This window comes from Eurosta solidaginis, chromosome 1 (genome assembly GCF_040869045.1).
Source record: "Eurosta solidaginis isolate ZX-2024a chromosome 1, ASM4086904v1, whole genome shotgun sequence".
Taxonomy (NCBI): Eukaryota; Metazoa; Arthropoda; class Insecta; order Diptera; family Tephritidae; genus Eurosta; species Eurosta solidaginis.
In genome coordinates, this window is record NC_090319.1 from 159,409,956 (window position 1) to 159,435,875 (window position 25,920).

The 25,920-nt window shown below is 40.5% G+C and overlaps 1 protein-coding gene and 1 long non-coding RNA gene across 6 annotated transcripts in view; one reads left to right on the top strand and one right to left on the bottom strand.

The window, feature by feature from the left end:
• The window catches only part of LOC137236912 (uncharacterized), a 429,807-nt gene that overhangs the window by 269,835 nt on the left and 134,052 nt on the right, over window positions 1–25,920 (top strand). The window lies entirely within an intron of this gene.
• Window positions 4,326–24,439, bottom strand: LOC137236908 (putative nuclease HARBI1). Of its 5 annotated transcripts, none has more exons than XR_010948702.1 (7): window positions 17,087–17,163; window positions 16,166–16,505; window positions 15,479–16,084; window positions 10,701–14,117; window positions 10,171–10,639; window positions 9,829–10,109; window positions 4,326–9,766 (listed from the first exon to the last, which is right to left on the bottom strand). XR_010948702.1 is itself a non-coding variant. In XM_067759996.1 (7 exons), exons 3-5 carry the CDS (start codon window positions 11,257–11,259, stop codon window positions 10,512–10,514), a joined length of 633 nt encoding a protein of 210 aa, XP_067616097.1. In that variant the 5' UTR covers window positions 11,260–16,084; window positions 16,166–16,505; window positions 16,873–17,200; the 3' UTR covers window positions 4,326–9,766; window positions 9,829–10,109; window positions 10,171–10,511. The 5 variants fall into 5 exon arrangements, 1 of the variants encoding a protein (XP_067616097.1); XR_010948703.1 differs by having other exon boundaries at window positions 10,701–12,819; window positions 12,881–16,084; XM_067759996.1 differs by having other exon boundaries at window positions 10,701–11,020; window positions 11,075–16,084; window positions 16,873–17,200.

Below are 25,920 nucleotides of genomic sequence, written 5' to 3' on the forward strand. Positions count from 1 at the left end.
CATGACTTCGGGTTTTGGGTCCCTTCGCTCTGCTGCAAACCTCGCAGTTCGCAATCCACTCAGTGACCGACTGACGGCAACCAACCCAATATAATCTCTATTTAATCTTCTCGAGCGTCTTCGTGATTCCAAGATGACCTCCGCTTGGACCATTATGCAGCTCGCTGAGCACGTCAGGAATCCTCTTTCTGGGAACAACTATCAGTTTCTTCTTACATTGACCATCCTCACTCTCCCATACTCGATGCAAGCAACCGGATATCAATTCTATACTGTTCCACTGTGCCCAATATGACTTCGCAATGGGACTCTCTAATGGCATCTCTCTATTTGGTCTTTCGTTTCGTTCGAGCCCTTGCATAACATGCGACAGACAGTATCTTCCAGCTGACAATTCCTTAGTTGTGCCTTGTCCCATTCATCCGTACATGTTATAGTCATTAGCCGGACACCTATAATGTCTACTTTAACCTCGGCCTTTAAACAGTGCTTGCATTCCAAACTATATGGTCTTCGTGACATTGCATCAGCATTTCCATGGGTACTACCTTTTCGATGCTCAATGGAAATCATAGCTTTTTAGTCGCTCGATCCACCGTGCCAATTGTCCTTCTGGATTACGGAACTGCAGATGCCGTTTCTACGCTGCGTGATTTGTCCTGACGCGGAATCGCTGGCCGTAGAGGTATTTGTGAAAATGTTTAATGCACTCTACCAATGCCAACAGCTCTCTCGGTGTAACGCAATAATTCCTCTCTGGTTTTCCAAGTGAACGGCTGTAATATGCAACTACCTTCTCCTGTCCATCGACCAGTTGTGATAAAACGCCTCCTATAGCAAATCCACTCGCATCTGTATCTAGAATAAATGTTGCTCCTGGAATCGGATATGCCTACAATGGGGCAGTGCACACACGCCCTTTCAATGTTTGGAAAGCTCTTGCTCCTTCCATTCAAAAGCTTTATCTTTTCTTGTAAGCTCGTGGAGGCTATGGGCTACGATGGCAAAATTTGGTACAAATCGGCGGCAATATGTGCACAGCCCAAGGAAACTTCTCAATTCATGTAGGTTCTGTGGTCTTGGCCAATCCTTTACAGCCTCTATCTTTTCGTTCGCAGTGCAGATGCCCTCTGTCGTTACCTTGTGACCCAAATAATTTACTTCCTTTTTAAACAGCGCACACTTTTTGGGACTTAGTTTCAGACCAGCGCCAGCTATTCTCTGGAAAACTTCCTCGAAGTTTTTAAGATGTACATCAAAGTACTTGCCCAATACGATGGTGTCGTCCAGGTACACCAAGCATGTTTTCCAATGTAGTCTTTTCAATACCTGATTCATGAGTCTCTCAAAAGTAGCTGGTGCATTATAAAGTCCGAAAGGCATCACTGTAAATTGCCAAAGACCATCACCGACACTGAAGGCTGTTTTCTCTTTATCTTTCTCCTTCACCTCAACTTGCCAGTAGTCGCTCCAGTGTGGAAAATCATTTCGTACCAGATAGCGAGTCCAGAGTATCGTCAATTCTTGGCAATGGGTAGCTATCCTTTTTTGTGACGTAGTTCAATTTGCGGTAGTCCACGCAAAACCTCATTTTCTTCTTCTTCACAAGTACCACCGGTGAGGTCCATGGACTAGCTGATGGTTCGATGACGCCGCTATCGCTCATTTCTTGTACGATTTGACTCACAACTTCCCGCTTCGCCAGTGGAACACTGCGTGGAGCTTGACGGATAACCCTCGCATCTCCAGTGTCAATTTGATGTTTCACAACGTTGGTGCGGCCTGGTTTGGAGCCATCTTGGTCAAATATGTTCGCGTACTTTAGGAGCAGTTGTTTCGCCTTACTCTGATAATCTTCATCTAGCTCCTCCGTCCATGCCGTGATGTCATTTGAACGATCAGTATTACCAGTCGAAACGTGTTCCTGGAGCTGTTCACAGTTAATAACTACTTCAGCCTCTTGGCATCTTCCCAATATAGCTCCTTTGGTCAGTTTGCATGGAGACTTGTACTCATTGAGTACTCTTACTGGAATACGTCCATCTTGTTTTGTCATAGCTGGGGTTTTTCCTACAACTACGTTCAGTGCTGACTTGTTTGCTGCTTCGACAACCCACAATTTGTTTGTCGCACAATCTCCATCAACCTTTGCCCAGATGACTGCTTCTGTTTTTGGTGGTATTTGCTGACTCTCTTCCAGTATCTCTCGTAGCCGAAATTAAGTGGCACATCCATGTTCTTATATCGCATCGTCTTGCTTTGCATGTCGATCTTGATGCCTTGGTCGATTAAGAAGTCCACTCCAATTATGATTTGATCAACAATCTCTGCCACTATAAAATTGTGTACTACCGTGATGTTCCCAATTGCAACTTCACATGCTACTTCTCCTAGAACCGTGGTGTCTTCTTCTGTGGCTGTACGCAATTTTGCTCCATGCAATGGTCTTATCTTCTTGTTGACTAAATCCGCTCGAATGATGGAATGAGATGCACTCGTATCTACAGTCAGTAAACGTTCCTTTCCATCCACATGTCCTCCGAGAGTAAGATTGTTTGACCTTCTTCCAATTTGCGAGATAGAGATTATGGGGCTTTCAATTGAGGGAGCCAGCTGTCGCCCCTTGCGGCTGACTGGCTTTAGTTTAACGATTGAGTGGACTTGGAGATTTGTTCATCTCCTTCAGCTCTGCGTTTACCTCCACCCACCTTGTTGGAACTATTAGGACCGGTGCTGCAATGACGTGCAATGTGGCCTGGGTTGCCGCACTTGAAACATTTCATAACTCCAGAGTTTTTCTGTTGTGATCCCTTCAGTGCTTCCAAAATTGTGTCCACCCAATCTGGCCTTTCTACTTCCACACGATGGGCTTTGTACGCCGGCTTACTTAGAAGTGAGGCAGTTTCCTGAGTCAGTGCATGGGAAACCGTTTCAGCAAATCTTGACTTTGGGTTCGCATAAGTAGCTAGTTTCGTTTCGACATCCCGTATTCCATTTATAAAGCTCTGAATTTTAACACTCTCGGTGTATTCCACGGGTGCGTCTGCATTTGCGAGATGAGCCAAACTTTCAACATCCGACGCAAACTTCTGCAAAGTCTCATTCGCTTTTTGGTAACGATTTTGCAACTCAATTCGGTATATCTGGGCCCGATTCGCCACGTACGTGATCGTCACGTAAAAACTTATTTTTCGGATTATGACATACGTGATCGTACTATCTGTCACGTAAAATGGCACTTTTTTGGATTATTACATACGTCAACGTACTTTGTGGATCGTGAATCGGTATCGCGACAACCGTGAACGAGAGACAATTGCACTCGATTGTTCGTATTGTTATTCGATTACAAACCGGCAACCGAAAGCGAGTACAAATATATAAATATACAAAAATTAAATACAAATATAAGGGAAAATGTAAGTTATTTCTGAAAGTATGTGTTTAAATTAACGTTGAACTATATTTTATTATTTAAGGACAAATTTTATCTAGCTAAACCCAAACCAAAAGGAGTGCATGGCGCAGTTTATGGCGGAATACCCGAACTTGGAGAAAAATAAATTTCCCAATTCCGCACAGGGTAGAGCAACGTCCAACAGACTGTGGAAGGAGCTTTCCAAGCGTTTAAATGCTGACGGGCCACCAGTCAAAGACGCCAAGATGTGGAGGAAGGTATATATATATAAAGTGCAACCAAGATACTTACAAATGTTTGCTCGTAAGATTTCGCGGATCAAAAATACCAGGCGAAGAAGAAGCTTTCCCACAACAAATTGTCCAAAAGACAAACTGGAGGAGGTCTATATAATGAAATTCCCATCAGTGCAACTGAGCCGGCTGGGCTTGAGGTCGCAGTGGACGAGAATAGTACCGTTCGCACTTTTGGCAATTCACCCGCTCAAAGAAGCAGCACCGAAAATAGTGATAGTGAGAGCAACAGTGATGGTGGAACAAGCAGCGCATCAGCCAGCGCTTTGCCTGGTCCATCTAGGTCGGTAACTACCCCAACACCGCGTGTAACCTATCGGTGCAATACTCCAAGGCGAGTAGGTAAGGGTGCCGAAAAATTGTCCCTGCTCCAACAAAATTTGAGTAGAGTATCTGATTTTCAGCGCGATTTGGGGGAGAAGATTGACCGATTGGTGCATGTGCAGGAGAGGTTGTTGCAAGTGCAGGAAAGGATGCTGACGATTAAGGGGGAGAAGCATCGACTGCAATAAGAATCACATGCACCTGATTTACAAATCAAAAATTTAGAATTAGAGTCTCTAGCAATAAGTGTAAATAGAAAAAGAAGAAATTAAATTTTTAAGTTAGCTTTAACAAGTTTATATCTGATTTTTATTTTTGTGATTTTAAGCAATTGAACGAAGTCATTTCATTTATTTTATTTCTAATTTTAACACACATACTTAGCACTTAGTAAAAACAAATTTTGTACCTGAATTTTTTTTATTTTCATGATTTTAGCAATTAAACGAAGTCATTTTATTCTAATTTTAAAATAAATACTAGGCACTTAGTAAAAACAATTAAATGAATTAATTTGCTTTTACAAACCTTTTTTTCTTAATGTTTACGTGGAATTAACTAGAGAGGGTTTTATTTAGTCTCTTATTGTTTGACCAATTGTGGTGAGATGGGTTCACATCGCTGATTTGGCCTGATTCATATCTTGTTGTTGTTGTTGTTCTAGCAGTGCTTCGCCCCACCTAACAGCCGCAACCGATCACAAATTGTCATCAATATCCTCTAAGAGTCCAAGGAGTCCAAGGAAACTTGCTGTTTCAACAGGGGTGGACCATAATGAAAGGGTGTTAGAGGCGTTGGTTCCACATTACAATTAAAGAGATGGTTGGTGTCATGTGGGACACATTGCAAGCGGGGCATTCATTTTGTATGTCGGGGTTGATTCTGGATAGGTAAGAGTTTAACCTGTTACAGTATCCAGAACGAAGTTGAGCAAGAGTGTCACGCGTTTCCCTGGGGAGTATGCGTTCCTCTTCCACAAGTTTTGGGTACTTTTCTTTGAGTACTGGATTCAACGGGCAATTCCTGACATAAAGGTCCGACGCCTATTTGTGGAGTTCACCAAGGACTTGCTTGTGTTTTTTTGCTTCATACGGCTGGGTTCTCAGGTGCCGTATTTCCTCAAAATTCTTACGGAGAATACTCCTTAAGCCCCTAGGCAGTGTTGGCTCATCAATCAGATATCTGGTTGGATGCCCAGGTTTCTGGGTATTCAACAGGAACTGTTTGGTTAGCATCTCATTTCTCTCTCCCTGATGGGGAGTATTCTCGCCTCATTATGTCGATGGTGTTCTGAGGACATAAGAAGGCAGCCTGTGGCGATTCTGAGAGCAGTATTTTGGCAGGCCTGTAGCTTCTTCCAGTGGGTAATTTTTAGGCTTGGCGACCATATGGGTGACGCGTAGCACGTAAACGGTTGGCCAATTGCTTTGTATGTAGTAATGAGCGTTTCTTTATCTTTTCCCCAGGTACCGCCAGCAAGGGATTTGAGGATTTTATTACGGCTCTGGATTTTCGGAACAATTGCGGCTGCGTGCTCACCAAAATGTAGATCCTGATCAAACGTCACACCGAAGATTTTGGGGTGTAGGACAGTCGGTAGCGTAGTGCCATCGACGTGGATATTCAAAATGGTCGACATTTGGGACGTCCATGTTGTAAATAAGGTCGCGGAAGATTTAGTCGGTGATAATGCCAGGTTTCGCGAAGCGAAAAAACTGGAGAGATCAGGTAGGTAGCCGTTTATTCTGTTGCAGAGCTCATCGATCTGTGGGCCTGGGCCTGTGGCCATTATTGTGCAGTCATCGGCGTATGAAAAGATAGTGGCTCCTTCTGGTGGCGAAGGTAGCTTTGATATGTAGAACTTAAACAAAAGTGGGGATAGGACACCACCCTACCTTGTGGCACCCCTTGTTTAATTCTTCTTGGTCTGGTTGGATGCCCAGGTTTCTGTGTATTAAACAGGAACTGTTTGGTTAGCATCTCATTTCTCTCCCTGATCGGGAGTATTCTCGCCTCATTATGTCGATGGTGTTCTGGGGACATAAGAAGGCAGCCTGTGGCGATTCTGAGAGCAGTATTTTGGCAGGCCTGTAGCTTCTTCCAGTGGGTAATTTTTAGACTTGGCGACCATATGGGTGACGCGTAGCACGTAAACGGCTGGCCAATTGCTTTGTATGTAGTAATGAGCGTTTCTTTATCTTTTCCCCAGGTACCGCCAGCAAGAGATTTGAGGATTTTATTACGGCTCTGGATTTTCGGAACAATTGCGGCTGCGTGCTCACCAAAATGTAGATCCTGATCAAACGTCACACCGAAGATTTTGGGGTGTAGGACAGTCGGTAGCGTAGTGCCATCGACGTGGATATTCAAAATGGTCGACATTTGGGACGTCCATGTTGTAAATAACGTCGCGAAAGATTTAGTCGGTGATAATGCCAGGTTTCGCGAGGCGAAAAAACTGGAGAGATCAGGTAGGTAGCCGTTTATTCTGTTGCAGAGCTCATCGATCTGTGGGCCTGGGCCTGTGGCCATTATTGTGCCGTCATCGGCGTATGAAACGATAGTGGCTCTTTCTGGTGGCGAAGGTAGCTTTGATATGTAGAACTTAAACAAAAGTGGGGATAGGACACCACCCTACCTTGTGGCACCCCTTGTTTAATTCTTCTTGGTTTTGACGTTTCGTTTCTAAATTGGACCGATGCCTGCCGACCACCCAGATAACTTGCGGTCCACCTTTTAAGACATGCGGGAAGGGTAGAACCTTCCAGATCTTGCAGTAACGTGCCATGGTTGACCGTATCAAAAGCTTTTGATAGGTCTAGCGCTACGAGTACTGTTCTATGGTGGGGGTTTTGATTTAAACCGCAATTTATCTGGGTGCTAATGGCATTTAGCGCGGTGGTGGTGCTATGGAGTTTTCTGCAGCCACGCTGATGACAGGCTAGCTGCAAATTTGCTTGGAAGTAGGGGAGCAAAATGGCTTCAAGCATCTTTGCTACTGGGGATAGGAGAGATATCGGACGATACGACTCTCCTATGTTAGCTGGTTTCCCAGGCTTCAGTAGCGGGACCACCTTGGCCATTTTCTATTTTTCGGGTATGACAAAGGTTGAAAGAGACAGGTTGAAGACATGTGCTAAGTATTTGAAACCCTCTTTCCCTAGGCTTTTAAGCATCGGCATGGCTATGCCGTCTGGGCCCACTGCTTTGGATGGTTTAGCGTGACCAATGGCATCTTCAACCTCTCTGGCGGTGATGGTAATTGGTGACGCGCTGAATTTATGTTTATGTGCGTGTCTATTGGCCCTCCGTCTATCTTTGTCGACCGTAGAATGCACTACATATTGACGGAAGTAAGCGTTCGCGCATTTTTTCGAGTCCGACAGCACTTTATCGCCGAAACGATGGAAACTTTGTCATTGTGCTTAGACGGATTCGATAGGGACTTTACGGTGGACCAAAGTTTACCCACACCGGCATAGAGGTTACAACCTCTTAGGTGCTCCTCCCATTTCGCCCGCTTGTGTTCATCCACAAGCAATCTGATGCGTTGGTTTATATCCCTTATTTTGGGGGTCGCCTGGGTCGAGCTGTCTTATAAGGTCACGTTCTCTCGCTAAATTTGCGGGGTCCGCCGGGAAGTGGGGCCGAATTTCGGGAATTCTCCCGGCGGAAATGAAACATGCCGAGGCGGATTCAATGACCTTGCGGAAAGCACGCTTCCCTTGGCGCGCATCAGTCGGGGTAGGGAGAGCAGCAAAGAGGTTGTCTGTAAAAGATTTGTATTCCTCCCACTTTCCTTTTTTAAATTTTATGAAAGTGCGTTATTCTGTAACGACGAAGTCGGCGGTTCGCTCGAGCGAAATAAGTATAGGCAGGTGGTCGGATGCCAATGTTACCATCGGCTGCCAGTTGACGCAGTTTACGAGTTCTGCGCTCACGATTGAGATATCCGGCGAACTGTTACAGCTTCCTACCATACGTGTGGGGGCGTCTCCGTTTATTGTGCAGAACGTCGATTCTTCTATTTGATCCGCCAACATCTCAACCCTACTGTCCGCCCGCAAGTTTGAATGCCATAGATCGTGATGGGCATTAAAGTCGCCTAAGATAATGTGATTGTTGCCAGTGAGTAAGGCGCTAATATTAGGGTGGTATCCACTGGGGCAACAGGTGGCAGGAGGGATGTAGATGTTGATGATTTCTAGGTTTGCATCGCCTGACCGGACAGATAGGCCTTGATGTTCTAGGACATTGTCCCTGCGGCCGATGCCAGGATCAAATATATGATATTGCACAGAGTGGTGTATGATAAACGCGAGGCCGTCTCCATTTCCGCTCATGCGATTTTTTCTGTGGACATTGTACCCAGAACAGGTTTGCAGTGCAGATCTTGCTCTGAGTTTAGTCTCTTGAATCGCAGCAATGCGGATTTTGTGCCGCTTCATGAAATCGACTATCTCCGTGATCTTCCCAGTTAGTCCATTACAGTTTAACTGCAGAATTCTGAAGTGCATCGGGGAGATGTCGCCACTCTGGGAGTAAGTGACGGGTGACTACGCCTGGGTTGAGGAAGGCCAGGACGCAACTGCTGTTGTGGCCCTGGGACTGGGCGTCCTTGGCCAAGCATTGGGGTACCCTGTAGATTGGGGTTTGCGACCTGGCAACATGGCGCAATGAAACCCGTCGGGGGGTTGCCGTCGCGGAGACCAGAACATCTAGGAAAGTGGCACCGCCCAAGGCAGGAGCTGTATTGGGCGGATGTCGCAAACATATATATTCTGTGCTGGCAAACGGTGCAAACGGGGTTAGGGACTAAGAGTCTGTTTCCCTGACCTACACGATTGCTGCCGGAAAAGAGGAGGGGAGAAGACGGGGCAGGGGCTGATGCTCAGCATTGCTACCAACTCTACTATGAAGATAGTAGTTATGAGTGGTAGCAGCTGTTTGAGTTGTTGGCGCCGCGGGGCGCGAGCAGCAGCGGGTACTAGTTGTGGCTTGCTGAGCAGCTGGAAGGTAGGGGGGGGGGGGGGGGGTGCTAAGACGTAGACTACGGGACGCCCTTGGACGTGAACAGCAAGGAGCCACAAAAGATTTATAAAATTTGCGTGGACGTCGGGTTTGGGGATCAAGCACAGAACAACCTATCCGATGCAACCATCCCTTACACGAGACACACTGAACAGAGTATGACCGTCCTAAAAAGATTCTTTTCCGGCAGATGCAGCAAAACCATTTCTCAAGACCGGGGTCAGGAGACGGACCCGGATCGGATTCGACACCTTCCCGGAGCAAGAGAATATGGAGCAGTCCCGCTGCAAGGAGCTGCTGGGAGGATAACAATTTGTGGGAGGGACGCAACAAATTAAATGGGGTTACACTGAAATGACAGTGCTTGCTCGGAAAAAATTCCGAGTCGCTCCGGTACATAGAACCGACTGCCTTGGGAAGCGTGATTCATATTTTCGTATGTTGTAATCAATTTTGAACTGTATGCAGATATTATGTAAAGCTGCACACACATTGGCAAATCGTGCCACTTTTGTAGCATGGTATCTACCGCTATTGCTATACCCTAAAATTCTCCAACGTCCTTTAAAAATACCAATGATTCGTTCGATGATACATCTTGCTTTTGAGTGTACATCATTAAATGCGGATTCACTGGAGCCATCGGCGGGGTTTCGGTAAGGCGTTATGCACCACGGCTCTAGTGGATAGCCAGAATCACCTGTTGATATGAAAATTTTCATTATAATAGCAATATTAGCCACAAAGTATACAATGTCGTACCTAAAAGCCGCGCATTGCTCCGCCTATTAACTTCAAACCGCTCTTGCAATACTCGCCGTTGATCTGAATACCTCCAAACGAAGGAATCATGAGCCGCACCACCGTACTGATTGCCAAAATTTTATAGGTGTGATCGCACATCTGCCAAAATATGTATATAGTTAGTACAAAGAATAAAGAAAATGAGCAACAACTATGGTATCCTTTCCTATTAAAGTACATATGCTCATCCAAAGATGGCCTTTGCAAGCCGATGTGTGTGCCATCAATGCAACCGATGACTGTAACATAGATATTCAATTAAAAAACCTATTTTATAAATGTAATTGAATGTTTGCCTACCTCCAGATATTTTGTATTTATCCATAAACCATTGCTTGCATTCCGAAGTTTCGTTTAAATGAAATTGTATATATAGTGGACACAACTTGTTCTCCATTTCGAGAATAACGTGGGATGTTATCTTTGACACAGTGCTTTGGCACATTCCAACCAAATAATTACTGCCGACACAATGCTGATACCCGCCACTTCGTAGAAGAGAAAGTGTGGCAGCTAGTTGTAGAACTGGATGCACCGCTTTTCCATCGGACTGCTTCAAATTTAAGGCGTGAAGTACAAACTGGAAAGCCTCTGACAGTTGATTGCCAGAATTTTATAGGATCGCACATCTGCCAAAATATTTATATAGTTAATACAAAGAATAAAGAAAATGAGCAACAACTATGGTATCCCCTCCTATTAAAGTACATATGCTCATCCACAGATGGTCTTTGCAAGCCGATGTGTGTGCCATCAATGCAACCGATGACTGTAACATAGATATTCAATTAAAAAACTTATTTTATAAATGTAATTGAACGTTTTCCTACCTCCAGGTATTTTGTATTTATCCATAAACCATTGCTTGCATTCCAAAGTTCCGTTTAAAGGAAATTGTATATATTGTGGACACAACTTGTTCTCCATTTCGAGAATAACTTGGGATGTTATCTTTTGCACAGTGCTCTGAGACATTCCAACCAAATAATCACTGCCGACACAATGCTGATACCCGCCACTTCCTAGAAGAGAAAGTGTGGCAGGTAGTTGTAGAACTGGAGGCACCGCTTTTGCATCCGACTGCTTCAAATTTAAGGCATGAAGTACAAACTGGAAAGCCTCTTTAGATAATCTAAATTGTTTCAAGAACCTGCAAAACACACATTTTTGTATACTTGTAAAACTTTATTTGCCACATACTTACGCAGTTTGTGGTAAAGCTAAAGGATCACTTTTATCTCTAAGTAGCCTCCGTGCTACTGTTTCATCTTGTTGTTGTTGTTGTTGTTGTAGCGATAAGGTTGCTCCCCGAAGGCTTTGGGGAGTGTTATCGATGTGATGGTCCTTTGCCGGATACAGATCCGGTACGCTCCGGTACCACAGCACCATTAAGGTGCTAGCCCGACCATCTCGGGAACGATTTATGTGGCCACATTAAACCTTCAGGCCATTCCCCCCTCTCCACCCCCAAGTTCCATGAGGAGCTTGGGGTCGCCAGAGCCTCGTCTGTTAGTGAAACAGGATTCGCCGCGGATAGGTGAGGTTGACAATTGGGTTTGGAGAAGCTATATATTGCGCTGGCAACCTGAAGGGTTGCGCTACACAGCCCCTTGAATCTGGTATTTTAGTCGCCTCTTACGACAGGCATACCGCGGGTATATTCTGATCCCCTAATCCGCTGGGGTACTGTTTCATCTTCCTCACTATCGCTTGAACTTATATAGAAAAGTAAGTGCACATCCATTTTGAAATTTGGTTTGTTTATTAAAATTTTTAAATATTTTAACATTTCCACATCTATTTTGACATAAAGATAAAATCCACAGTGATGTGGACCTTAAAAACTATTGTGAACTGAGAATGAATTACGATACGATAGCTTTCGTTTGTGGTAATGCCAATTGACCCATACGTCTGACGTATCACGTAATTGTCTTTCATATAGTTTCGGATCCGTGATCGTATGTGGCGATTCGAGCCCTGTTTTCCATGCTCGCTTCCATAACGTCTCTCGACATAACTATTCCGTTCGTACTCTGGAATCGTCTGTAAGATTTCCGCTACAGGCCTTTTCAATGCCACGAACAGAGAAGCAACTTTATCTTCGGCATTCCAGTTGTTCACTGCTGCCGTCTTCTCAAACTGTAGCTTAAAGACGTGAAAAGGAATAGAACCATGAAAGGATGGTGTCTTTACCTTTGGATTACTCGCTGAAACTGCTGGGCGATTTATTTGCAACTCCTGTATACGACCTCTCAAAGCTTCTATCTCGATATCCATTTTGTCCTTGAGCTGCACAATTTTTGTATACTGTGCTTCTAACTGCGAAGACATTTGTGCCACCTGCAATGATAAGCGCTCCTCTTGTGCTTCCATCTTGGATGGAATCTGTGTCGACATTTCTGAAATACGCGTTCTTGTGCTTCCAACTGCTCAGCCAACTGAGATGTCATATAAGTCATCTGTTCTTCCAGTTGAGTTTCCATCTTAGATGTTATACGGTTCTCCTTGGATTCTAGTTGTTTTACAATCTTCGATGTTATGCGTGTCTCCTGTGCTGCCAGCTGAGATGACACTGTCGATGTTGAGCAGATATTGCAGCCAAAATCGTGTTCAAGTCTGGGCTCGTAACTGTCTGCGATGTTTCGTTTTTCTCTTCAATTTTGTTTTCTCCTCGCCATCAAGATGAAAGACGTTAATTCCCTCTTAATTCCATTGCCTCTCGTAGCCGTGCCTGAAATTCGAATTTATTGCCGGTTGTATTCAATCCACGGCTCTCCAACTCCTTATTCAGTTGCTGGATCTTCAATTCAATCCACTTAGCCATGTCCAAGTTATATTCGAAGTCTTCGGAATTTATTCAACAATTCGTCTTCTGACACCAATTGTAACGAATTTTAGTGGTATTTCTCTTATTTCAAATCTTATGCTAACGTTCGTATCGCTAAACTGTTGAATAAATAGCTCAAATTATAAATAATGCAAAATTGTCTTTACTTCACAATAATACTTATACTTCGCAACCAATAGCGTGCTTAAATCAAACATATTTGTCGTGCCTCAGCTGGTGCTGCTTTTATACTCTTCGGTTTCCTCGTTGGCATATTTCTAGGCTTCTAGAATTTACTAGTTCGCTGAAGATTGCATACTTTTGTGGGTATCTCAGAAATATGCATGTGTATGTGTGAGAACTACTTTGCTGATGATTGCATACTTTTGTGAGTAACTCTCCGCTGCTATATGTACATATGTGTAGACATAATGATTGATTTCTTCATGTAGAGACTGCTTAGTATCGGCTTAGAGATGATAGTAGCCCTTAGTGTTGCTAATATTCGTCAAAATATATTATTTATAACATTTTCATTTTCAGAAGTATTTTTATTTTCATTCTGCTCTAACTTCCCGGTATTTGCCTTGGATAATTTTTCAGGAGTTACTTTGCCCGATTTAGATTTGAATTTTCTTTTTCCTTTTCCTTTCCCTTTTCCTTTTTTGTTTTTATTTTATTGTTTTCCGGTATTTTATTTCCCGAAACAGCTTTCAATACGCACTCACTATCTTTGTTGCCGGTATTCCCATCGGCGGGCGCCTTAGGATCTTTTTGTCTCAAGGGGTTTAAATTATTTTTAAATTCTTTCCTAATATTTTTGTTTTTAATATTTTCTCTTGGTAGGGCGTTGTTGTCGTCGGCTGGCGTCTTAATATTATTTTTTTCCAAGGGGTTTAAATTGTTTAAAACTTGTTTAATATTTTTAATTTCAATTTTTCATTTAATAGGCCGTTATTATCATCAGCAGGCGCCTTAGGACTAATTTGTCCCAAGGGGTTTAAATTGTTTAAATCGTTTAGAAAATGTATTCTTTCTTTATGATCATCTCCATAAACCAACATCCGACCCGGGATATCAATCTTGGCTCCGATTCTATTTAAGAAACTGACTCCAATTAAGAGATCGCTGTCTAAATTATCAATCTCATAAAATCGCTCCTGAATCCCAAGTAAGTTGACACTATGGAAATACTTTATGATGGTCGAACCATTAATGGGGGGAATGGGAAGATTCCTCCAGGACCCGTGGTTTCTGAGGGGCCTGCGATTTAGAGGTACTAAGACATTTTTTAAATCAGGAGAGTCTTTAGTTGTTCCATGTGCAATTTTTAAGCCGGATTTCAAAAGCAACGAATATCTGCATTTCGTTTTAATATTATAGTGAAGTGTGAAAAACATTTTGAAAAGTCCTTTTCCTTAAAATTTAAGAATAAATATTTCATTTGGCAGCTGACTTAAAACACTACACACGACACAATATTCGAGCCTTTAAAACTTGTTTACAGGAAACAACTTAATCACACAGGTACAAGAGACAAACACACAACAACAAATAAACACAAAACAATTAACACACCAAAACAAAAAACCAACAAAGAAGGTCAAACGACTAAAATCACAGATTTCTACCTACCCCAGTCAGCCACACAAATCGATTAGTAAACCACCCTCGGTTCTGAATGAACACACAGCACATACAAATAACTAAATATACACAAGCATCAATTTGACAATACCTGCTCATATACCTACGAACTATAAATACAGGACAAACGACACCAACAGATTAGAACGAAAATCGACACTGATGATGGCAAAACGCCGAAACCGGTTTGTCTCAAAACCAAATTTGACAAGGGATGACGGAAAATCGTTCCAATATACATCATTTATCCACCCTGTCGGAAAATCAACCAAACAAGATAAGTCAATGAAGATATTAAAAATTTAAAATGCAAATGAAAGCTAATTATTTGAAGTTTTATTGTGTGAATCAGAATGTCGCAGATACAGGGTGCTTCAAAAAAATTCGCCAAAGTTGAAATTTTTTAGAAAAATTCAAAAACAAAATGTTTTTAGTAAAAAATAAAAAAATAAAATGAGATTTGTCTTATAATGACGCATTTAAGCATTAATTAAGATAAACTAATGATTTTGATAAGATAGCGTGGCGCTGTGCACTTATGATAAAAAGTTGTATCTAAGTAGTCACGTAATCAATAACTACCAAAAAAGATAGACATATTGTTTCTTATAAAACTCAAATGTCCGTTTTTGGTGCCACAATAACAAGGTGCTTCAAAATTCATCGTAAAATTTTACATGTTTTTTTTTTGTAATTTACAAGCCAAATATGTATTTTATTAATAACTAAAAGTTATTGAAAGTGGTTCAATGAAATTTTATTTGAGATAAAGATTAAACAGCCTACGAATTTTGGAAAAAGGGAGTGGCACTGCCCATTTATGCTAAAAAGTTTGATCTTAGTAACCGCTTTACTAATTTGTACCACGTATTGATTTCTATAAAAATTTAATACTCGTTTGAAGGCGAAATGCCCAAGCTTTAAAATAAATTTGATAAACTTATTTTGTTTGAAGCTGGCTTCAGATCAAATTGAGTAAAACACAATATTTTACTACCAATATATTTCGGCTACTCTTCCGGTAACCATCTTCAGGGCGCAACTATTGACAAAATCAAAACAAAATAAAATAAAACATTGACAATTGCACATATTAAAAATTATAAAATTGAACAAAATAAATGTACATACATTGCATTTATTTACACGTCTGCTCTGTCTGACGTGGAGCTGTGTACTGTCTTGTTGGACAGTAAATATTTGTAGCTGTGCGCGCAGTTCGCTATATCTGTCTTATAATTGAGCCTAATGTTTGTATCTTTGTCGACGATATGTAACATTTCTAGAGTGAAACGTTTGCTATAATGTTGTTCTTGCTGGATAATCTTTGTTTCTTCAAAATTTGGTGTATGTGCTCTCATTTTACAGTGCATCATGAGTGCTGTGTTTTGATTCATTACATTATGGCAATGTTTTAAATCCGAATTATGTTGGGCAAGTCTACTTTAAAATTTTTGTTTGCTTGTTCCTACATAAACACTATGGCAAGGCTCATTGTTTTTACCTCCTGTTTAGGCCAACAGCCCAAACTCAAAACATAAAAGGTCGCCCTCGCACTTTTTCTTATATTGTTAACAGTGCCAGTCAAACTGTTTATGTTAACCATACAAATGAACATCGCTGGAATAAATAAACAGTTTGACTGACAAGCGGTATTGTTATAAATTTTTTACTTCACTTGTTTTCACACACCAAGTACAAAGTTCGCAGTTCCAGCTTCACCAACTAAAAGGTAATCTAAAATTGTAAATATATTAATTTTGTGCACAATCTTTATGTTGAATAAAGATATTATATTAATTAAATACTAATACAAACTTTTCTTCTTTTCTGCACAATATCTTGACCGGCACTATCCCTGAGCTGTGGCCCGGCCAAGACATTGGTCCATTCAATCCGTTTTTTCACAGCGAGCATTTTGCGAACCAACCACAGTGTTTAAATATTATATTGAGCGACCATCATAAGCGACGATTTTGCGAACCAACCACAGTGTTTAAATATTATATTGAGTGACCATTTTGCGAAACAACAACACACAGTGTTTTAAATATTTAATTGCATGTCAATAGCAGCAGCAATATCAAATTTAACAACACAGGAACCTAACAATCCATTTGTTTATATATTATTGAATCCACTGCATCAAAAACGAAATCTACAAATATAAAAAGGTACGTGGTATACTTCAGTGGTACACATTCAAATAAAATTAGTGAAAGTGAAAAGTGCGCGAGTGATATTGTGAAAAAATTAAATACAAAGTTTGTTTTGTACAAATAGCCCATTTGTCCATCAAGTATTGCTTGCCGCCAACGGTAAATAATATTTGACACGGCTTAAGTGTCTTCGCTGTTGCTTTATTGCACACAATTATTTGTACAAACAGTGTTTGGGAATAATTTAATAGAAAAGTGCAAGTAATTTTCCAAAAATAAATTAATTCAATATACATTTATATGACTTGCACTGCTCTGTTATTAACAGCCCACAACAACAACACTGCACTGTGTAATTAACCTCACTTTTGGGTTTGGTTCATCACAGTTGAATTTAAGAAAAATTAGTTTCACAAAAATCACTCAGCTTCTACATTCAATTCACTTTTAAAACAAAACAATTTACTTTGAGCATTTATTTAGTGGACGGAACATTTTTCCTCCAACTCTTGCTCAGTTTTTCACTTGCGTTTGCTTTAAATCAATACTGTGCTACATACGTATATACACGCACACGTACATAAATATAGTTGGTTGGCGAGCAATTACTTTTGGTTCTAACACGTATATTTATACGTATATATATATTTATTTCATACAGTCCACTGGTTTTATCACTCTTAAAATTATTAAATTTGAGTTTATTTGTTTCAAAATAAATATTTACGTTTGTAATTTTACACAAAATTTGTCAGAAATTAATTTAATTTGTTGGGTTGATTTTGTTGGTGGAAAGCGTTAACTAATTTACATTAGCATTTTGGGGTATTCCAAAGACACTGACTCTGTGTATTTAACATTTTTGGAATAATTCATTGTTTCTAATTTTTAAAAAAATTTTCAATATGGAAGCATATAACCGCCTAGCAGACACCGTAATTGAATTCGACATCGAATTCTTAAGCAAACCCACAAGCGAGCACTCCAAAAATTCGCTGAAAATTCAGCGGCAGGAGTTGTAGTCCATGTGGGATAAAGCCAAAGCTGCTTTCGATGATCTGCTAGTGGCCGAGGACATTACCGCTAAAGACGTTACTGCAATTAGAAAGAAAAATAAATCATGCTATACCGTTTTTGTGCGGTGCATGACAAAAATTAATGACCTGGCGGAAAAATTTGAGAAGGCAGAGAAGGAAAACGATGCTGCCTTCACGCCACGTAACTTGCACTTAGCACCTTGTGATACCGATATATTCAAAGGTGATTATTTGTCATGGCCAACTTTTCGTGACATGTTCACGGCCATTTATATTCTAAATAAAAGCCTGTCGCCATACAAAAATTATACTATCTTATACAAAAAACCCAAGGTGAAGCCAGAGAAATCGTTAAGAAATTCGAATTGACGAATGATGGTTTTGATATAGCTTGGAAAAATTTGTGCGACAGGTATGAAAATAAGAGAATATTAGTCAACACCCAATTAAATATTCTTTTCAACCTTCAATCAGTCGAAACTGAATGCGGTAATTCAATAAAAATATTACAAAGAGACATAAATAATTGCATATCCTCGTTAGTAAGTCATCATATTGACATATCTAATTGGGATCCAATTATTACATACTTATGTTCAACTAAGCTTCCTGATGTGACCCATTCGCTATGGGAACAGTCCGTAGAAAACAAGACAGAAACTTCCAAGTGGGCGGATATGGACCGATTTCTGACAAATCGTTTTCAAACGTTAGAATCGGTCTCAGGTTTAAGAGGTACAAAGAGTACAAAACCTCAAAAGGTACAAAACTCAAAGCAGGCCTCTGAACATCCCCCAAAGAAACTTGGCGCTTTCCAAGCAAGTGTAGCTAAAGGCACTTGTAAAATGTGTCAAAGCAATGATCACAAAATTTATCCGTGTTCAAAGTTCAAAAATTTGAACACGAATGAAAGACTTGCTTTCACAAAAAGAAATCACTTCTGCCTAAACTGTCTGTCATCGGGGCATTCAGTGTCAAAATGCACAAGTGTGCACAATTGCAGCAACTGCCATTTAAGACACAATACCCTGCTGCATTTGCAGACAAGTAAGGCAAAACCTACACAGGTAAATAATTTTGCAGATTTGTCGGATGAGCAACCGTGCACTTCAAAGCAAGCTCAATCTCATAGTGAATCTGCAAAACAAAAAAGGTAAAATAAAACTACAGTAAAATCAAACTTTATTAATAACAGAAAAGGTGTTTCACTAGGCACAGCTCGCGTCACCATTCATTATATTGGTACAGATTTTTCGGCCAGAGCTCTCATAGATTCGGGATCTGAATGCTCTTTTATCACTGAAAGATTCAGACGAAGAATCAACCTGCCAACTCGAAAGATGCATGCTCAAGTTTCGGGCATCAATAATTCAGTTTCTGCGCAGGTAAAAGAGGCATGCGCCATTCAGTTGCGATCCCCAGTTGACCCACTAATTTCTATTGACGCTTTAGTTCTAGTTCTACCACATTTGACAGGTAATTTGCCAACATGCGATGTTAGTGCATTAACACAACAAGCATTCCCTGATCTCGTGCTTGCGGATAAACGTTTCTTCGTGAATGAGCCAGTTGATCTTGTTCTGGCCGGGAAATTTATCCGCAAATCATATTAGACGGTATCAAAAAAATATTCTTAGCACTCTTTTAGCTCAAGAAACTGTCTTTGGTTGGATACTGACTGGTCGTGCTGATGCAGCCAGTCCAACCAATCATAATCGGGTATCCTTTTACAATGAGGTGGCTTTAGACAAGCAGCTAAGGTCATTTTGGGAGCTCGAAGACACACCGAAAGCTAAAGCCTCCACATTAGAAGATACATATTGTGAGGAATTGTATCAACGCACAACGCAGCGGAATTCTGATGGAAGATACATTGTGTCGCTTCCGTTCAGGTCAGAATTCCCAGGAGAGATAAATCTAGGTCCATCATTAAGAATAGCGTGCTCTCAATTCTATAAAAATGAAACCCGACTTAGAAAAAATCTCGACTTACAGAAAGAATACAATAGAATCATACTAGAATACGCGACTATGGGGCATATGTCAAAATTAGATTCAATTCAATCGGCCAATGCAGTCGATAATTACTATTTACCACATCATGCGGTAATAAAAGGAAGAAAGTATCTCCACCAAAGTTAGAGTTGTTTTCAATGCTTCTTCACGCTCTTCGAATGGTGTCAGCCTGAACGATGTTCTTCTTGCTGGTCCTGTGCTTCAGGCTGACCAACATTAATTCCTCGCTGGCGACTTTGCAGATACGTCTTCAATAGCAATATTCAGAAGATGTATAGGCAAATCCTAGTAAATGATAATCATACAAGATACCAAATAATAGTTTTCCGCTCAAGTCCTGATGATCAAATCAGTCTGTATGAGCTCAAAACGGTGACATTTGGTATTAATTGTGCTCCTTATCTAGCAAAAAGGACATTACCTAAACTGGCTGATGATTCCGAAAAATCTCATCCAATCGGCTCAAATATCCTACGAAAAATATGTATGTCGACGACGTTCTTTCGGGAGGGCATACTATTGCATCTGCGAACAGAGGAAGAGATGAAATTTCCGTGGTTTTAAGTTCAGCTGGTTTTCCATTACGAAAATGGACTTCAAATTACAGTGAAATATTACAGGGTATTCCCAAAGCTCATCTACTGAGCGAAGATTTCTTAGAATTTGAAGATTCAAGTAGTGTAAAGGCGCTCGGTATTAGGTGGAATGCTCATTCCGATCAGTTTTACTTCATAGCAAAATGTATAGAAGAGAATACCGAGCCTACAAAAAGAGTGATACTATCTACTATCGCAAAACTCTTTGATCCATTGGGGTGGTTAGCTCCAACAATTATCGTGGCGAAAATGATTATGTAAAATATCTGGTTAGAGGGTACTGGCTGGGATGAAACCGTTTCGTCTTCAACATTAGACAGGTGGAAACATTTTACAAATACGTACAAGGAGATCGACAAAATACGAATACCGCGATGGGTATCCTTTTCTCCAACAGAAAAGGTCGAAATCCACGGATTTTGCGACGCCTCCGAGAAAGCCTATGGTGCAGCCGTGTATTTGAGAGTGGAAACCAACGACGGCATATTTGTGAATCTGCTTTTGGCAAAAACAAGAGTAGCTCAAGTCAAAATCATGTCACTTCCTCGACTGAAACTTTGCGGAGCTGTATTATTAGCGGAAATAACCGAATCTATCTGCGATAACCTTGATTTAGGTCAACAAAACATTCACCTGTGGACAGATTCGACAATCGTACTGGCCTGGATACGAAAACCTCCGTGCTCATGGTCAACTTTCGTTGCGCATCGAATTTCAAAAATCACCGACAAAGTTGGAAGTTCATCATGGTATCACGTGGATTCAGGTACAAACCCCGCAGATTTAGCCAGTAGAGGAATACTAGCTGAGGATTTAGTCAACAATTCTCTGTGGTGGCAGGGTCCTTCTTGGCCCCAAGAAGAGAAGGAAAAGTGGCCAGCCCAAGATTTGGATTTTAACACGAATATTGAAGAAAAACGCGTGCAAGTACATGCAACTGCAATTTCAAGCGATATTAATGATATTCTCGATAGGTTTTCAAATTTTCCTAGGGCTTTAAGAGTTATATCATATATACTCAGGTTTTTTCATAGAACGCATTCTAAAAATAAACATTACAGTCAACCTGAATCTTATTTAATTTCCTCAGATGAAACTAAAGCTACAACAACCCGTTTAATAAAACTTGCTCAGAAGCAATATTACGGATCAGAAATTTCAAGCTTGCAATCCAAAACACCAATTGGATCTAAAAGCGAAATACTTTCGCTCACTCCATATCTTGATGAAGACGAAGTAGTGTAAACGGGTGGACGACTTGGTGCATCCAAAGATACAACCAAATCTGAACGCCATCCCATAATACTTCCGTACAATTGTAGGTTTACACGTCTGTATGTTCAGTTTGTCTATGAAATGTCTCTCCATGGTGAAAACCAATTAATGCTACGCATCATAAGAACTCAATACTGGATACCAAAAGTTAAAACCATGATATGATCCGTAATTTATAATTGTAAGATCTGCACGATCTTCAAGAAACGATCTCAAAATCAGCTCATGGGAATTCTACCTCAAGAACGCACCACCTTTTCGCGTGCATTTACCAATACAGGGGTAGATTTCGCCGGGCCCTTCGATATGAAGAGTTACAGTGGGCGCGGGTGTCGTATCTCAAAGGGTTACGTTTGTCTGTTCGTTTGCTTTTCTACTAAGGCCATACATTTAGAAGCCACTAGTGATTTGAGCACTTCCTTATTTCTTGCCGCTCTTTCAAGATTCGTAGCTAGACGAGGATGTCCAAAAAACATTTATTCGAACAATGGAACAAACTTTGTCGGTGCATCACGCTGATTAAAAGCTGAATTTAAGGAGTTTCTTGCCGATGCAAGAAACCAAACCCTGTCAAAATATTCCCATCAGGCATTAAGTTGGCATTTCATACCAGCAGGAGCTCCACACATGGGGGGATTATGGGAAGCGGGAGTGAAAAGCTTTAAAAGCCACTTCAAAAAAGTGGCGTTAAACAACAAATTCACTTTTGAGAAATTTAACACATTGTTATGTAGAATTGAGTCGTGTCTCAATTCTCGCGCTCTTAGCCCCGCTTCAAATGAACCATCTGACCTTGAGCCTCTAACACCAGGACACTTTTTGATTGGAGGACATCTATTGGCACCAGCGGAAATCAGCGTTGATGAAAACACTACCTCAATTGTCAATCGCTGGCAGAAACTCAAGGCGTTGCTTCAAAACTTCTGCAGAAGATGGAAATCAGAATATCTTTCGAAACTACAGAAACGGATAAAATGGAAGCATCCTAAATCAAATATGCAAGTCGGAGATATGGTGGTCATACGGGAAGACAATCTTCCTCCCAACGAACGGAGATTGGGGCGTGTGATTAAGTTACACCCTGGTTCAGACAACCAGGTTCGCGTTGTGGATATAAGGAATGAAAGGGGGCAAGTGACAAGACCACTTGTCAAACTAATATTACTACCACCATATACCGCGGGAACCGAAAACACGACAGACCCTAATCTTCAGCAGTAACGCTACAATTGGAGTTACAAAATCTCCACACAACATCAAAACTTCTCCTAACCAAAACTAAGCAACTTCCACCAGTGGAAACAAAATTTTCTTTTTTTTGATTCAGCCTAATGTTACATATGTACATGTACATGCTTGCGTACATGGGTGGTGTGATTTTCATTTACAAAAGCAACAATATTTTGCTACAATTGATGAACACTTTTTTAATTAAATCTTAAATTTTTTAATGCGTTTTTTTACACACTCACTACCAATTGAGGTCATCAGGTAGTCGCTATCGAAAACATGTGTACAGCCATATACACAATGGCTATGTGCATTGGACTGCATGGAATCATGAAAGAAAATTTTTCGGGTCTGCTTAGGCAATCAAAAGAAAGTTCGTGGGTTCGCAAACCGCATATTAAATAATGAAATTTTCCTCAAATAAATATTTTCTTTGTTCTTTTTGCCTAGTGCATTATATCTAAGGGTGCTCACATAAACATAATTTTTTATTTTTGTTACGAACAAACGAAAAAAGGATAGTACAATGGCAAAGGCAACGTTACTTAAATTAAACAAAATCGCTGCCCATTCCTTTGCATACACCCATTTTTATCAAAATAAAAACAAAAATAAAATAAGGAAACAAATCACGGAAAAAAATTTTCAATTAAGGACACCCTAATATAACGCACGGCACATAACAAAATTCCTTTTTACTTTTCGAAGTAAAAAGTTTGGTAATAGTCTAGTTGAGGGGTCGACTGCTAATACGCTACCAAAAATATCGAGAGAGGTGTCAAACGACGCGTCTTGACGTCAGTATTAATAATCCGAAGGCGTTCAAAAGATATTAACGAAAAACCGAAAAAAGACACGCGGGTACCTCCGAAACCGGGGGTCGGTTCCACAGTATTTTTGCGCAGAACACCTTTCTGCGTTGGCGGCCTTCGGCCGCGCTTATAAAAAATAACCCTGGGCTACGCCATGCCAAGTCCGGGTGTGTGGTATAACCGTGGCTACCGCCACGGTGATGCACAATTTTTTTTTCTGGGTACAACACAACAACAACCACATGGAAATCGCCACCTTCAACTGCAAATATCTCCGTACACAGATACAATTTTTCTTTTCCGCCTTCGGATTATTGTTCTCGAGATTAATACGCGTCTTTTGACACCTCACTCGATATTTTTCGTAGCGTATTAGCGGTCAACCCCTCAACTAGGCTATTACCAAAAGTTTAAATACTAAACATAAACAAAGAACAAAAAAAAAATTTTCTAACAAAAAAAAACAGGAGAAATTTCGGATTGCTCGGTTCACCCTAATGCAAAATATTGCAATCAAGTTTTTGCTTTTCGAAGCAAAAACCAACACAAATAAAAAAAACCACTTACAAAAATTTTTTTTTTCTTTCACAATAAAAAAAGCACTGCACACCCTACTACATATGTTGTCACTCCACGATCGTATGATTTTATAGCGGATCGTTGCAAAAAACGAAAAAAAACACAATTACACACTTTTCACATAACTTGTTACTCTCCTTTGGTGAAGGATTTTTGCATGACCTTTCATAGGTCTTTATTATATCACATTTTTTTCTTTCCTCTCTTTATTATTTGCAATATGTGTATACATATATGTACATATGTATATTTTGTTTCACAAAAACACTTCACAAACACGAAATAAACGCTAAAGAGTCGCGATTTACACCTTTCGCCCGGACGCGTACAATTTTTATTGCAATTACAATCACAAAACAAAAAATCACACGCGCCACGTTTTTTTTTGTTTTTCATTTTCATTAATTAATTCGGAACTGCAGTAAGTGAAACATGCAATATATCGATATTGCAAACAATCGATTCACTAGGATGGTAGCATAAGGGTGTTGACACATCATCAATTATCCGTAAGGCTACATGCGTCACATATGGAACAGCATGACGTAGACATTTACATTTTTAAGAAACTAGTTAGTAATCAAAAATAAATGCTATAAATGCTTGGAAATATATAAATTAGACATTTTTTGAGAAAATCTTTCTTGTTAATGTTTGGGTTGGCGTTGTTTCTGTCTTGGGGGTCTGAGGGTATCATTTGTAAAACAAATGAATATCAATTATATTGCAATACAATAGAGTTATCGTGTATTTATATTTCGCATACATTACCCCGCTTCCACCAACAACGCCTTATAAGGTGAAGTTCACATTTACCTTATCAGAATTGCAACCGAAATACGCTCGCTACGTCGACAAAACCGATGAGGAAAGCGACACCCTCTCCATTAACGCATCGGAGGCCGAAGCAGAGTCCTCTGCAGCGGAAACGTCTGCTTTCCGTCCGGAGGCCTCAGGTGGAGTGGAATCATCTGCATTCCACCCACCTTCTACGAGCGGATTGGAAATGAAAACTTTCCAACTGCGCCGTTTTCGTCCTCTAGTTCTACATGAGGTGATCGCAAGCGGATTGGAAATGCAAACTTTCCAACCGCCCAAAAATAGCTACAATGGAAAAGGCAAGAAGAATTGATGCAAACAGCAAGCGCATCATAGTAGCACCGCAAGGAGAGTGGAATCACCTGCATTCCACCTCCATCCAACGAGTGCCTTGATGAATTGTAAATAACTGTTTTATACAACATATTTTTTTACAAAAAAAAAATTTATTTTAAATACTGCTTATGCATATACATAAGCAATGATATATTTTATACATACATATATGAAATAAAAATGAATGTGCCACTGAGATTGAACCATGTACATCTATTATTTATTTTTCTTAAATTTTCGACTTTAGGAATTCAAACGGAACCTGAGCTGAAAATAGTTTTAAGCTTAATTTAAACAAATACTGCGAACCAGCGGCGGAATATGTCCAAATAAATCTTGCGTATCGCAAGGGGGCCGGCATGTTTAGGCCAACAGCCCAAACTCAAAACATAAAAGGTCGCCCTCGCACTTTTTCTTATATTGTCAACAGTGCCAGTCAAACTGTTTATGTTAACCATACAAATGAACTTCGCTGGAATAAATAAACAGTTTGACTGGCAAGCGTTATTGACCTGTTATACATTTTTTACTTCACTTGTTTTCACACACCAAGTACAAAGGACGTATCTCGCCGCAGTTCCAGCTTCACCAACTAAAAGGTAATCTAAAATTGTAAATATATTAATTTTGTGCACAATCTTTATGTTGAATAAAGATATTATATTAATTAAATACTAATACAAACTTTCCTTCTTTTCTGCACTATATCGTGAC

Bases quoted from the DNA above. Each gene is read 5' to 3' on its own strand.
- LOC137236908 (XM_067759996.1), bottom strand. From the start codon at position 11,259: ATGGTGCTGTGGTACCGGAGCGTACCGGATCTGTATCCGGCAAAGGAC. The intron at 11,021-11,074 runs GTAAGTATGTGG...TGTGTTTTGCAG, and splicing joins TTAGCTTTACCACAAACTGC to GTTCTTGAAACAATTTAGAT. The intron at 10,640-10,700 runs GTAGGAAAACGT...TCTATGTTACAG, and splicing joins TAAATACAAAATACCTGGAG to TCATCGGTTGCATTGATGGC.